We start from the raw sequence: 14,685 nt of genomic DNA, 5'->3' as shown, positions 1-14,685 counted from the left end.
GGTTTCCTCTGCGAGGACTTGATAGTGTTGGCTCTTAAGATGTATGTGCTTGAATTATGCGTCTTTCCCCACCATAAATTGGTGGTATACTGTCTAATTGGGTGACACTAACAGGCGTATGCATATGTTTGCTTCACACTGTTGTGAGAATATAAAAGCGCATTCACCGTCGCCGAATTCATGGCTCTTATTTAGTATTTGTTTGGTTCCTTTTGGTTCTTTACATTTACTTATCCATTCTGACCTGCGTAGTATTACTCTAAGCTCGTCTGTTGATTCTGACAATCCGTACAGAAGTTTTAGGCAATGGAACAGACAGCTTCCGTCCCTAAGGACATCGATCATTATTAGCTGTTTGTAGGGTTTTGCGCATTGAATTTCCAATTCTCGAGTCTTTGCATCTTCTTCGTCATTCATTGCGATCAGTGTCATCGCTTTTCCATACATCGATCCTTATGCCCTTTTCCCCCCTGTCTTTCTTTTCAACGTCGATTGAGACCTTTGCTCGATTGGTTGATTTATTAAATATTGACTTTGAATTGATAATTGAGCCTTGATTATTATTATAATTATTATTTTCGCCGTCAGGTTCGTGTGTATATGGCGGTCGTTTAAACGCGTACCCGTTCGGTGCTGTTCGGCTTGCTCCGGTTATTTCCGTTCCCCGCTCGTCTACCTGCTGTCTGTCTTTGGCTCTACTCTCTGTTTGGTCATGAACCTCTCTTTTATTTTCCTATATCTCCTTACCTTCTTTGTCTCCATCAGTTGGTTTTGCTGCTGCCGTTTTTTCTACTGCCTCTCTAGCTTTCCGCTCTCTCTTTCTTTTTCTGTTCTTTCCACTGCCTCGCTATTCCGTGCTAGTTGGCATCCGCAATATTTTTCTGGCTCGGATTCCCTCTGCGTTGCTGCCAGTATATCACAATGCGCGATAATAATTTCTCTTGAGTTGTGTGGTTGCTCGGTAGTGTTAGAAAAGTCTGGAATTTTCCTATGTAAAGTATCCAATTGTCGTTTACGAGTTCGGTGTTGTCTTTTCTCATTTATACCGTCATTTATTAATGGCGTACTCGTCGTTTTTCTTCTTTATTTCATGTTTTTCTCTTGACGCATGTATGATAGTTTATAATCTGCTGGTCCGCGTGAAAAAATTTCTTCTTTGTTGTTCACCGCTGTAAAGTTATCTTTTGTTGTCTTATTTTTTGGTTTTTCCATTATCGCCCATTCTGATCCTGTATCTCTATTATTGTAGCTGCTGGTGCTTGATACGTGTTCGGTTCCTTTAAATTTCGTGGGCTTCTTTTTAATGACTTGCTTGTCTGACTTGTTCGAGTCAGATGTTTTTATTCTGACTTCCTTATTCTTTATTATTAGATTCCTCTGTCTTCTAGTGCGCATTTTATATATACGTACCGGTGGCGCGTTAACGTCTTCGTGATTGTCCCTTTCCTGTTTTTCTGCAAGCTCATACAGGTTTCGGCACGGTAGTTCTGAATTTTCCTCCCTTTCTTTTAGTACTGGATTTCGCGAAAGAGCATCCGTGCTTTATTTTTCTGTCCAGGTCTGTGGACAACATCAAACTCATATCCCTGGAGTTCTGCTTTCAGTCTTGTAAACCTTAAGTCTGGTTTCTATGATGTATGGAAATGCTTGAGCAGTTCATGGTCAGTTACGACTGTAATTTTACGACCGAACAAATATGTTCTAAATTGCTCTTTGGCGTGCACTATAGCCAACAATTCCTTATCGTATGTTGGATATCGTAATTCACTGCCTTTCAGGCATCTGGATGCGTATTCACAAGGGTGATATTTCCTTATCTCTCGTTGGCTTAAAATTGCTGCGATGACATAGTCAGATACGTCGGTTATTACGATAAAGGGTTCGTTTATATCCGGAGCTTTCAGTACTGGCTTACTGCACAGGGCGTCTTTAAGTTTTATAAACGTATGTTCTTGTTCTTCTTCCCATTTGAACTCGGCTGTTTTTCTTGTAAGCTTTGAGAGGCTTTTGTTGCTTAATCCTTAATGAAGCGTCGATAGTAATCCACTAACCGAAATCATTTTCCTCGCATTTGTTGATTTAGGAAAACTTCTTACTTCTTCAATTTTTTTTCGATTTGTTTTGATCTGTCTATTATCTACAATATGACCGAGCCCTTTTGCTTTTTTCCTAAGAAATTGGCATTTTCTCGGTTCTATTGTGAGGTTTGCGTCGGCTAACCGATTTAAGAGCCTTTTGAATTTTACCTCGTGTTGTTCCAAGTTCTCTGCGAATACCATGATGTCGTCTATACATACCTCTATCTCACGTCCTTGCAGGCCCACTAGTGCCAGTGTTATCACTCCCATAAATGTGCTTGGGCAGTTTATGCATCCCATCGGCATTCGTTTATAGTGGTAATGTCCGTTCGATCCTGAGAACGCAGTTTTATGAGCATCCTCCCCGTGAATTTCTACTAGGAAAAATCCGCTCTTCAAATCTACCACGGTTATATATTTTGTAGCAGCTAAATTTTTGAAGATTTCATTCTGGAATGGCAGCGAATAGCATGTTCCGACGGTTATTTCGTTTAATAGCCGGAAATCCGTTACGACCCAGCGTTTTTCTTCGTTTGGTCCCACGTTTTTCAGGACAATCCACATATTCGAGTTATATGAGAATTTTGAGGGTTCGATTATTTGTTGCTGTAGTAGCTCGTCAATTTCTATTTGCATTTGCTCTCTTAGTTTTATTGGATAACGCACCCTTTTGGCAACGATTGGTTTCTCTGTTGACGTTGTCATTCTATGTTTAAGTGTGTTTGTAACCTTTAGTGGCTCGCTGTCGAGGCCAAATGCAAAAGGATTGTACTCTATGAGATTCCGGATGTGATCTGATTCCTCCATGTTGCAGCCAGATGTATCGATGATTTCCATTATTTTGTTTACTCGAGCCGCTATATCCGATTTCTTAATATACTCAGGATTTTTAATGTCACTCTTTATATTGTAATTATTTTTACCACTTATGGCTTTTCTTTTCTAACTTCATCATCTTCCATATTTCCATCTGAATTTTTAGAACTGATAAGCCCGAGCATGTTTTCGTTTGAGCCTTCAGCGTCGTCCCCAGCGATGCTGAGTGGTTCCACTCCCTGTCCGATTTCACATTCAAAAACATCTACCTCTGATACTGGAACGTCAACTTGTTTCTCTGTTATGTTTATAATTTCCACATATATTTTCGAGTCTTTATTTTCTACTATAAAATTTTCGAATAAGATTCCCTCTTTTATGTTTTGTACAGGGACTCAGCTCACTTGTATGTGGCTGCTATCATCTTTTATGCACGCAAATATTATTTTCCTCGACTTCGTGGGGACTTTAAAATACTCTGGTTTTAGTAATGGGATTCTGATGCCTTTTAATTCTAAATAATTTTCTTTGGCGCTTATAAGGCCATTATATAACTTAAAAGCGTCCCAGCCAATGATGCCTTCCATCTCGATCGGAAAGGTATCTGGGATTACATGTAGAGTAATTATGATACCGTTAAAAGGTATTTTAGCCGTCCCTTACGTGCAGTTATTAGGACTTTTTCTCTGATTTCTATACGCATGTCTATAGGGAGAGCATTATTTTATAATTCATACTTCGGCACGAGTATCCGCGTGAAACTTTGCGATAATACATGATTGCAGTTGATTGCTGCTTAATATTACTGATAGTGGTGTGCTTCAAGTACTTGATATATTTACCCTGCGAATAGGTAGGTTCATGTTTTTGTTGATGTTTTTTTCGTTAGCTAAAGGGCTACTAGTCATAGGTTCCATTTCAACTGTAGTTACCGTACTGGCTGTTATAATTGTTATTATTATTTCTTGGGTAATTTGTTGTTATATTTGTTGTAACCTGCATTATTATAAGGGTTTCTTTTATAATCGTCATTATAGTTTGGCGTATGCGTCTTACGGGGGTAATTATGATTATTTTGGTGGTTAAGGGCAGTTCAGAAAAAATTTAAGTTTCCTACCTTATCGATTGAGTGGATCTAATTTTTCAGGCTGATAAAATGATTTATTAAATATTTAACTATTTCATGAGAAAAAGAGGAGTTGACGCACATTCTTAACATTTCTGAGAATAATTCAAGCCTAGGCTTGGCGAGATTCGTTATAAAATAGATGAGAAAGACATAAAATCAGATACCAAACGAACGATGCATGATCTGATTTTTCGCTTTTTTTCCTTAGACAACAATGGATTGTACTAAAATTATTTTTAAATTGTACTATAATGTGAAAAGAATGTGCATCAATCCTTTTCATCGCGTAAAAATGAGTAGAAAAAATTAATTACAGTAAATAAAAGTAATTAGTTAAAGATCGGTAGGGTACGAAGCTGATACATCCAATGTAAACTAATTGGAGAAATCAACAGGAAGTAATGTTATTTTTATAAAAACCTTTATTTGATGCAGTTTATTGTTAAAGAATAGTTGTCGCACATTCTTGATGCTCTAAAGAATATATAAGGCCTGATTTAAGTGAGATTAATTGTGATTTGGAAACGAAAGACGAAAAATTAGATCACGCGTCGTGTTTTTGACATCTGATTTTACGTCTTTCTCATCCAATTCTCAACGAATCTCGCCGAGTCTGGGCTTGAAATATTCTTAGAAATGTCAAGGATGTGCATAAACTCTTATTTTTTTCAAGAAATAGCTAGGTATTTAATAAATAATGTTAGAAGCCTGAAAAATTAAATCAACGCCATCGATAAGGTAGGAAACTCCAATTTTCTCCGGACAGCCCTTAAAATTTCCTTCCGTATTTTTCTAATTATTATTTCTGTATTGTTCGCATCCGTGGCTCCGATTTATTCTCCCACTCTGTGCGTTTCTCACTAGTGTGCGAAATTCACTTGTATCGTTCCCTTGCGTTTGCAGTAAGCGCAATTTTTAACCGTTACATTTTGTTTATCTTGTGCTGCTTGCGTTGATGGGTCATTCGCTTTTATATCCGGGTTGTGAATTTTCTTACTCATAGCGTCTGCTACTAGTATCATACATAATTTTGTAGCATGCTCCCCGTATTCATCGCAATACGAGCAAAATTGATAATCCCAAGTTGTTTTACCTGTTTCTGTCGTGTCGTGTGCTTCTGCTTGTTCTTGGTTGCGCACGCGATCGTCCGTATCTCTTGTTTCTGTTCTTGCTAGGCATACTTGAGCCTCGATTCGTGCTGGCATTATTTCGCGTAGTCTTAGATCGCTTTCCATTATTAACGCGGCTACTATAGCCAATGTTTTTGGACTCAGGCATGTTACCCTGTAGTTATAAACCGATTGTATCCTGTACATACATTTTTTATAGCTTCTTTTTCAGCGCTTTCTTTCAATGCTTGTTGTTGGCTAGGGAGTGGTGTCGTGTCCGAGTCGTAGAGTTTTATTATTATATCGTACGTTTTCTGTGCGCGGCTGCTGTAACCTTCTACGAGTTCGCCTCTGTATTGCTTTACGACTTTGAATTTTGCTAATAACGTATCGACGCTCCCAATAGTGCTGTATCTGTTTTCCAGTTCTACTAAAAATTGGTCTATAGAAGAGAACTGTGCTAGCCGTGGTATAAATTCGACTGCCTTGTCCTTAAATTTATTTGCTAGAGAGACAATAAAAAACTTTTCGTATAAGGGGCCTAGAGTCCATGATACAATTTTTACCATTTGCTCAAATAGAGGTAACTTAACGGGATCGCCGTCAAATGTTGGCACGTTCATTGCTAAGTGACTCAATAACGACATCGTGTTCTAAATTTGGCATTCGGAATTAAAATTTCCTGTATGATGCAGAGGCACCGTCAACTGGTCTTGGGCATCTAAGTAATTTGTATTCGCCCGACTTGATTCGAATCCCTCTGCAGGATGGGGTTGAGCCGTTGCATTTTGCCTATAATTATTATTGTTGTAGTTCGTGTCACGAGTAACCCCCTCGCTCCCAATTACTTGCATTTCTTGAACTACTGGGATTCGCATTTGTGTTTGACGCGATGTAGCTCTTCTATGGGTTTGTTGTAATAATGGATGTTTTGATTATGTAAGTATTTGATTTGTATATTGTTGCACCAGCTGTGCAGCTGCTTTTCTTATTATATCGTATAGACTTGTGTTATGTTTGGTTTGCGCTTTGTCGCTAGGTTGATTAGTGAAGGGTCGGTTCCTGTTAGTTTTCACATTTTCACGCTCGGCGTGGGTATTTAGTTTTTCAAATAAGGGGGATCCATGTGTTTCTGTTGGGATGGCGCATTAGCTCCTTTATCGCTTATGTCTTGCCTAGAGATAACTGCCCGCGTCTTATGTTAAGCGTTAATTTCCTTAGCATTATCATCATAAAGTGTTTCTGATTTTGCTAGCTTTCTGTAACTCTGCCCATGCTTCTAGGTCATTATTTAAGTTAATTTGTATCACTTCATCCTCTGTGTTAATCGGTCCCATCGCGTGTACGTCTGTGCACCTCTCCACTTCCTGTACTCCTCCTCGCAGTGTATTGTTTGTTTCTACGTCACTCATAATGTTGACCTTTAGTTTTTTCTGTAGGTTGTTAGTGAATGGCCTTTTTTTCTTTGTTTTGGTTTTCGGTTAAATACTCCTTTTAATTATTAATTAATTTAAAAAAATTTTGTATCAAGTGTTTGTCACCTGGATATCGGGTAAAAGCTTTAATACCCGATATTCATGAAGCTAAAGCTACCCGCTAAACGTAGCCGCTGCACTATATGACGCGAACCACAAAAAAAAATTTTTTATAGTAAAAAAAAGGCAAAAAATAGGCTGATTTTCAATCAACAGTAACATACAAACGATCTGACATAGTAATCATCGTATCAAAATAGCTTTATGCAATTATTTAGGACAACGAAATTAAAACCAGTTACAAAATAATATGGTATTGCTAAGTCAATTAAATATATCTCTGCTCCACGTTATGATTAGAAGGTCAAACCTAGCTCATTTTCTTTGTTTTTCACCTACTAATATTATCCGCTAGAAATAGTTGTGTCAGAAGGGCAATAAAAATAGATTATTATAAACAAACACGGAAAAATTTAAGAATTCTAAAATTTTCTGCAGTAAAACGGCTATATCTCAGCCCCGCGTTATGGTTCGTAGGTCCAATCACGCTTATTTCCTTTGTTTTTCACTTAATGATATAAGCTGCAAACAGTTGTGTCAGAACAGCGATAAACGTTTAATTGTTAAAAACAAACATCAAAAGATTAAAGAATTTTTAGGATTTCTGTGGCAAAGTGGCCATATGTCAGCCCCACGTTATGATTCGTAGGGCCAACTACACTTTTTTTCTTCGTTTTTTACTAATGAAAAACGTACAATTTAAATTGTTGTGTCAGAATGGTAATAAAAATTTAATTATTATAAGCAAACACCAAAAAACTGCAAAATTCAAACATTTTCTGCAGTAAAAAGGATAAATCTCTGCCCCATGTTATGATTAAAAGGTCAAACTAGGCCTGTATTCTTTGTTTTTTACCTGTTATTGTTATTTACTCAGAATGATTGTGTCAGAACAAAGATACAAATTTAATTATTATAAACAAACACCATAAAATTTAGTAATTTTGACATTTTCTGCAGTAAAATAGCTATTTCTCAGCCCCACGTTATTATTAAAAGGTCGAACCAGGCCAACTTTCATGGTTTTTTACCTGTAAATATGATCCACTGAAAATTGTTGTGTCAGAACAGCAACAAAAAACATATTATAATAAACAAACACCGATAAACTCAAAAATTCTAAGATTTACAGCGTCAAAAACGCTATATCTCAGCCCCACGTTATGATTAAACGGTCAAACTAGGCTTATTTTCTTCATTATTCACTGATTAACAACATTCACTAGAAGTCTATGTGTCAGAAGAGCAACAAAAATTTAATTGTTACAAACAAACACCGAAAAATTGAAATATTCAAACATTTTCTGCAGTATAACGGCAATATCTCAGGCATACGGTATGATTTGTAGGGCTTACTCGGCTTATTTTCTTTTTTTTTACCTGTTAATATCATCCACTAAAAATCATTAAATCATAACAACAATAAAAAATAAATTATAATAGACAAACATCGAAAAACTTGAGAATTCTAAGATTTTCTACGGCAAAAAAGCTATATCTCAGCCCCACGTTATGATTGCGAGGACAAACTAGTCTTATTTTCTTCGTTTTTTACTTGATAATTACACTTACTAAAAATCGTTGTGTCAGAACAACGATACAAATTGAATTATTATAAACAAAAACCATAAAATGTAGAAATTCTGACATTTTCGCAGTAAAAAAGCTACATCTTAGCCCCACGTTATGATTAAAAGGTCAAACTAGGCCTATTTTCTTCGTTTATTACCAGTTATTACTATCCACTTAGAATTATTGTGTCAGAACAACAATAAAAATTTATTTATTATAAACAAACACAAAAAATTTTCAAATTCTGACTTTTTGGGCAGTAAAAAGGCTTTATTTCAGCCACACATAATGATTAAACGGTCAAATAGGGCTTTTTTTTTATAACCTGTTATTATCATTCACTAAAAATCGTACTGTCGGAACAGCAATAACAATGTAATTATAATAAACAAACACCAAAAAATTTAGAAATTCTGACATTTTCTGCAGAAAAAATGCTATATCTCGGCCCCCTGTTATGATGGAAAAGTCCCACTAGGTCTATTTTATATGTTTTTTACCAGTTTTTATTATCCACTAAACATCATTGTGTCAGAACAACAATCAAAATTTAATTATTCTGAACAAACACCAAAAATTTTAGAAAGTATGACATTTTCTGCAGTAAAAAGGCTACATCGTAGCCCCTCGTTATGATTTGTAGTTCCAACTAGGCTTATTTTCTTTGCTTTTTACCAATTATTATTATTCACTAAAAAATCGTTGTATCAGAACATAAAATATAAATTATAACAAGCAAAATCTGAAAAAATAAAAAATTCTATGATTTTCAGCGGCAAAAAGGCTATATCTCAACCCCATGTTGTAATTAGAACGCTATGACACAACGATTTTGAGAGGATAATATTAACAGGTGAAGAATAAAGTAAATGAGCCTAGTTGGACCTACAAATCATAACGTGGGCCTGAGATATAGCCGTCATACGGCAGGAAATGTTAGAATTTTTCAGTTTTTTGGTGTTTGTTTATAACAACTAAATTTTTATCGTTGTGTTTGGACACAACGATTTTTAGTGAATGTTATTAATCAGTAAAAAACAAAGTAAAATAGGACTAGTTTGTCCTCGCAATCATAACGTAAGGCTGAGATATAGCCTTTTTGCTACTTAAAATCATAGAATTTTCAGTTTTTTGGTGTTGATTTATTTTAATTCATTTTTTACTGCTGTTCTGACACACCGATTTGTAGTGGATAATATTAACAGGTGAAAAACAAAGAAAGTAAGCCTAATTGAACCTACGAATCATAACGTGGGCCTGAGATGTAGCTGTTATACATAAAATGTTTGAATTTTTCAGTTCATCGGTGTTTGTTTTTAATCATTAAATTATTATTGCCCTTCTGACACATCGATTTCTAGTGAATTTTATTATCAAGTAAAAAATAAAGAAAACAAGACTAGCTTGACCTTTTTATCATAACGCGGGTCTGAGTTATAAGTAGGTCACTTGTTCCGTTGCTTGGCCGTGACAAGGCGCTCGAATCGTAGTATGGAAGAATTAGCTAAAACGATATCCCGAAAATTCTGTCTAGCTCGAAAAAAAAATTTGGTAATAGTTTCATTGTATTATAACAAAATGACATAATTTAACAAGTAGAAATGTCACCGAGAGCACCCAAAAAATGGCAAAATTGGCCAAAACATATTTTTCGCATCTAGAAGAAAATTGAAGAATTGTACATAAAAAAGTGTTCCACAAAAAAGATGTGCAATTTTAAGACAACCAATATGAGCTGAGTTGGGTTTAAATTAGTTTAGCCATTTTTTCGCAAATCGCAGAAAAATATCATTTTGAGCCATTTTTTCGAAATAATTCGCATTCCATACATTATTTAGAGCTAAAATTTCAACACAAGATATATATCATAGCCCTTATCATACACGCTAAATTTCAGATTAATCGGTTCTCAACTTTTTGTGAACCGCAGCAAAAACCGAAAAAAGGTCTTCTCGAAAAATGGTGATAAAAAAGTTGTTAGCCAACATAAGTACATTTTTTAAACATATTTCGCTTTGTCTCTATTTACTCTATATTAACTCTATAAGTACCTAAAACGCCATTATCACCAAAGTTTGTGTTTATGTTTTAGGACTACAATATCTGCCTTGTGACCAAATTTCAGCTCTAAATATTGGATAGAACGCGAGTTATTAAGTATAAAAAAAATAACTTAAAATATTAGATTTTTGCGACTAACAAAAAAACGGCTGAACCTATTGATACCCAACGCAGCTCATTTTTTCTTCAAATTGTACATCTTTTTAACGAAACACTTTTTTATGAACGATTCTTCAGTTTTCTTCAATGCGCGAAAAACATGTTTTTGCTATTTTTTTGGGAGCTCTTGCTGACATTTCTACTTGTTAAATTCTGTGTCAATTTGTATTAATACATTAAAACTACTACCCTATATTTTTTGAGCTAGTAAGAATTTTCTGGGCCAAAAAACTAAATTTTTCTAGGGCTCCTATGCTGACTCAAAATCAAATCTCTATGGCAAGTACATTATGACAAACATCATGCAGCTAGATATAAAAAATATTAATCTAAAATCAGCATATAATCCTATAATCCAAATACTTCTGTAAGACATCCTGAATTCAGAATTCACGATTTCATTTAACTGACTTTGATCATCAGCACTTGAGTACATTATTTACTAATGTTTACCAGATGCACACAAGCCTTGACAAGGTTCATGTGAACTAAATTACATGAACATGAAAAAAATACGCTTTTAATGAAATATAGTTGAGAAACATAGTTGGTAACTAGATTTTCATTACTACTCAAAGAATTTGCAGTGTCTTTTAAAAAACTTTGAAACTTACTTACCGAAACCTAACATTCAAGTATTAATACTGAAACTGCCAAAATAGTTTAAAAAATTTCTGTCTACTAGCACTAAATTCACGTCAATACGTGGATATAAGTAGAGCTAAATCTTGGTTACGTGGATTTAGAGTTTGGGTATAATAGCCATGTAAATAATACTGATACTATTCCCATACCCATCCAGATGTAATATATACTTCATAATATTCTCATATTCACATGGATTAGATGCGTATACACCTGGCATTTTAAAATAGGATTCCCAAAAAAGTAATAAACTTAGCAAACACGCATTTTTTACATTAATGTGCATTTCATTATAGACATAATGAAAATAATTATAAGATGTACTTTTTATTACCTTTTTGAACTTGCTTATATTTGTCAATTTCATCTTGTAAATGTTTTTGTGTGTCAACCATTTCTCAACTATTGATTGCTTGACTAATGCATATAACTAGGAAAGAGTATTTTTAAGCGGTCTAATGTAGTACCTACTTTAATAAAATTCCAAAAATTTAAAAGACTATAAATTCTGACTTTCGTTGAAAAATTATTAAATTTTTTTTTAATTTATTCAATCAATTTTATCACTTATATTATGTTACATGAAAATCCAATTGGATATTTCCAATCATGGAGGTTTCCCATCAGAAAACGAAACTGCCTAGCTTAACAGACCAAGAGCTGTGGCCCAAAAATAATCAAAAATCTGTACCAGCCGCCACTCTCACCACAGATAAAAAACTTTGTGATTCGTAGACATTTAAAGTACTTTTATCATATTTCATTCTAGTAAAGAGTGATGTGGTAATTATAGTAGTGCCATATAGTCTATACTTTGTAAAACAGCCACAACTTAGACCATTAACTGAAAGTTGTAAGGTGCCATTTTCGGGTACAAGATGCATCCTAATCTTGTCGCAAATGGCATTTCTAGTTTACAACTTTTTATTTTCTATCCATTGGTGTAAGTTGCGGCTGGTTAATAAAAAAAAATCATATGGCATAACTATAATTACCACATAACTCTTTACTACAATGAACTATGACCGAAATATTTCAGATCTCCACAACAAGGTTTCTCAGTTCTGCTGAAACTGGCGGCTGGTTAAAATTTTGACCACCCTTCAGCCTCAGCCAGGGTTGTTAACATTAACAACCCTGGCCTCAGCTCTTGGCTCTTGGTCTATTATGAAACGTTCCAGAAGAAAAAATTTTCCGTGCGCGCACCGCGCAGTGAGCCAGTTTAAGGCGATATTTCAGAAAATCATGAGAACATCTCTTAGACCATAAACATACAAGAAATGAAGACTGCTCGGTCTTGTGCACCCCGCTAAAGCACAAGTAGAAGAGGACACAACATGAAACGTGGGTATCTATCTCTCTCGTACATTGTAAAAGGTGAGAATGTTCGAAGACAGATATTCATGTTCGATGTTGTGTCTCCTTTTACTTGTGCTTCAGCGCCGTACTTGAGACTTCAGAACGAGCAGTCTATTTTTCTTATACGTCTATGATGCCCACATATACGTAAAACATCTATAGCCAATTAGCAGCGAGCACAGAGAAAGATAGAAGGGTAGCTTAATGTTGCATCTCTTTTTAACGTGTTAACTCTTCCACTTATAGGCTTGCCTAGTCTATCTATAATATCTCTATGGTTATATTTCCTGCACTAATTTCTCTTTCTCTATGTTGGCTGATCGTTAGCTCCCAACCTAGATCCGAGCTAGCCCTAGCCCCGCGTTTCATCGATACATAAGACGCTACGAAAGCAAAGCTTGTGCTAATGTAGGTTACCTCGGCTGCCAAGGTAGGCCTGAGCTTGAGCTATCGCCGATCGCCGAGCTTATATTTTCGATCGAGGGGATGGTCAGGTAGAAGAGCGGTTGTAGAAAAGGTAAGTTTTCTACACGTAGAAGATACGTGAAATACTGTTTACTGTAGAGTATTTCAAGAATCTTCTACAATCTTCAAGATGGAGTTTTCGACACTGCCATAACCTTAATTTCAAGTAAATGTACGTAAATTCAGTAAGTGGCTATCATACTTGCGGGAAATTCAAATTTGTCATATGGAGCAAATCGCAAAACCCCAGATAACTCGACAAAATTTCATACACCATAACTTAATGCATTAGTCCCAAGCTATTTAACCCAATTAACCAACCCGCCTATCAGCAGTCTCACGAGCTTTCATAATTAATAAAATACATTAAATAACGCAAGCGCCAATCACCACATAACGTGGGGCGCTTACTGGTCACTTCGTTAATTAATAAAATAAATCAAATAACGGAAGTGCCAATCACTGCATAACCCAGGGCGCTTACTGATCATTTTGAAAATTAATAAAATTTGTTAGGCAATAACGCGAGTGCTCATCACCAGCCCATCCAGGGCACTCACTGGTCACTACTGGTTGCGCTTGATTGGCACTTGATTCATTATTTGATGCTTTTTAATCATAAATAATGTGACCACTTAACACTGCGGGTTGTCTGGTGCTTAGCACTTGCGTTATTTTATTTAGTTTATTAATAAATTAAGCGACCAGTAAGCTCTCCTGGTTGTGCGGTGATTGGCGATTGCGTTATTTTATTTACTTTATTGATAAACAAAGCAACCAATTAGTAGCGCCCCGGGTTGTGTGGGGATTGGCATTTGCGTTTTTTATTAATTACGCAAAACAACCAAAAAGAGCCCAGGGTTGTGCGGTGATTGGTGCTTGCGTTATTTAATGTATTTTATTAATTATTAAATCTCGTGAGACTTTTACAAAGTAACGAAATGCGTACGAGACAGTGTTGCGTTGTTAATTGCAACAAGAAAGAAAAGCAGGGGGTGGTGCTGTATAAATTCCCAAGTAGACCCCATGAAACAAAACAGAAGGAGCTGTGGATTAGGGCAGTTAAGGTGGCTCCTCACTAAATCAAAACACTGGAGTATTAAATGATATTTTAAAGGATGATTCTTGAAGGTGCAAGGAGTCTTTTCCCAAAATTTTAGACCTCGTCACCACCAAAATTGTTGAAAAAAACTAACTGGAAAATAGACTCTGTAACATAGCCTCTTATGGAGGGTCGTCAAATTGGTGGCGCAGGTTGTATGATATCTCAGCAAAGATACTGTAGTTCTTAATAGAAAACTATGTAGCAGATAGAAGAAATCAGAATCTTTCCAACGACATTCAGGTACTTGGACATTACCATGGGTTTTATAGGATATTTTGTGAAAATAGTAGATAACTGTGCAAGTCACGGAACAGATGAAAAGTGTGGGGCGTCTGCTACATCGAAGAGCGGTAGCCTGCGTAGTTTGAATTGGTCAGAAAGTTGTACGTAAAATGAATAGGAGTTGTGGGGAATCGTAATTATAATAAAAATAAATGAGACGCTGAACTAAGAAAATAATTTAATGCGGGGCTCACTTATGTACTTTTTTGACTAATAGATAAAATTAATAGAATATATCACGATAAAGTTAGGACACGGTTGTATTTACTCGTCACTAATAAATAACTTGTAGATTTTTTCTAAAGTTTTTTTGTCTTTGGTCACCCATGGCTTATTATTAGGTACTTATCGTCAGCTTATTATTATTTAC

General features: G+C 35.6%; 1 protein-coding gene across 2 annotated transcripts in view; it reads right to left on the bottom strand.

Annotated features, from left to right (window-relative positions):
- Pfdn6 (prefoldin 6) overlaps positions 1 to 11,815 on the bottom strand; it is a 63,746-nt gene extending 51,931 nt beyond the window's left edge. The window contains exon 1 of one of the 2 annotated variants that reach the window (XM_014349610.2): positions 11,439 to 11,815. In XM_014349610.2, the coding sequence (XP_014205096.1) occupies positions 11,439 to 11,499 (61 nt within the window). In that variant the 5' untranslated portion in view covers positions 11,500 to 11,815. Of the gene's footprint in view, positions 1 to 11,077; positions 11,159 to 11,438 lie in introns of those variants that run through there. The other variant, XM_089594476.1, reaches the window with a different exon arrangement.
- Positions 11,816 to 14,685: the final 2,870 nt, after the last annotated feature.

The sequence above is a fragment of the Copidosoma floridanum genome, unplaced genomic scaffold (assembly GCF_036245765.1).
Source record: "Copidosoma floridanum isolate Cflo_tuat_1 unplaced genomic scaffold, Cflo_Japanese_pri ptg000021l, whole genome shotgun sequence".
Taxonomy (NCBI): domain Eukaryota; kingdom Metazoa; phylum Arthropoda; class Insecta; order Hymenoptera; family Encyrtidae; genus Copidosoma; species Copidosoma floridanum.
This window is presented reverse-complemented; position numbering and strand designations above follow the sequence as displayed.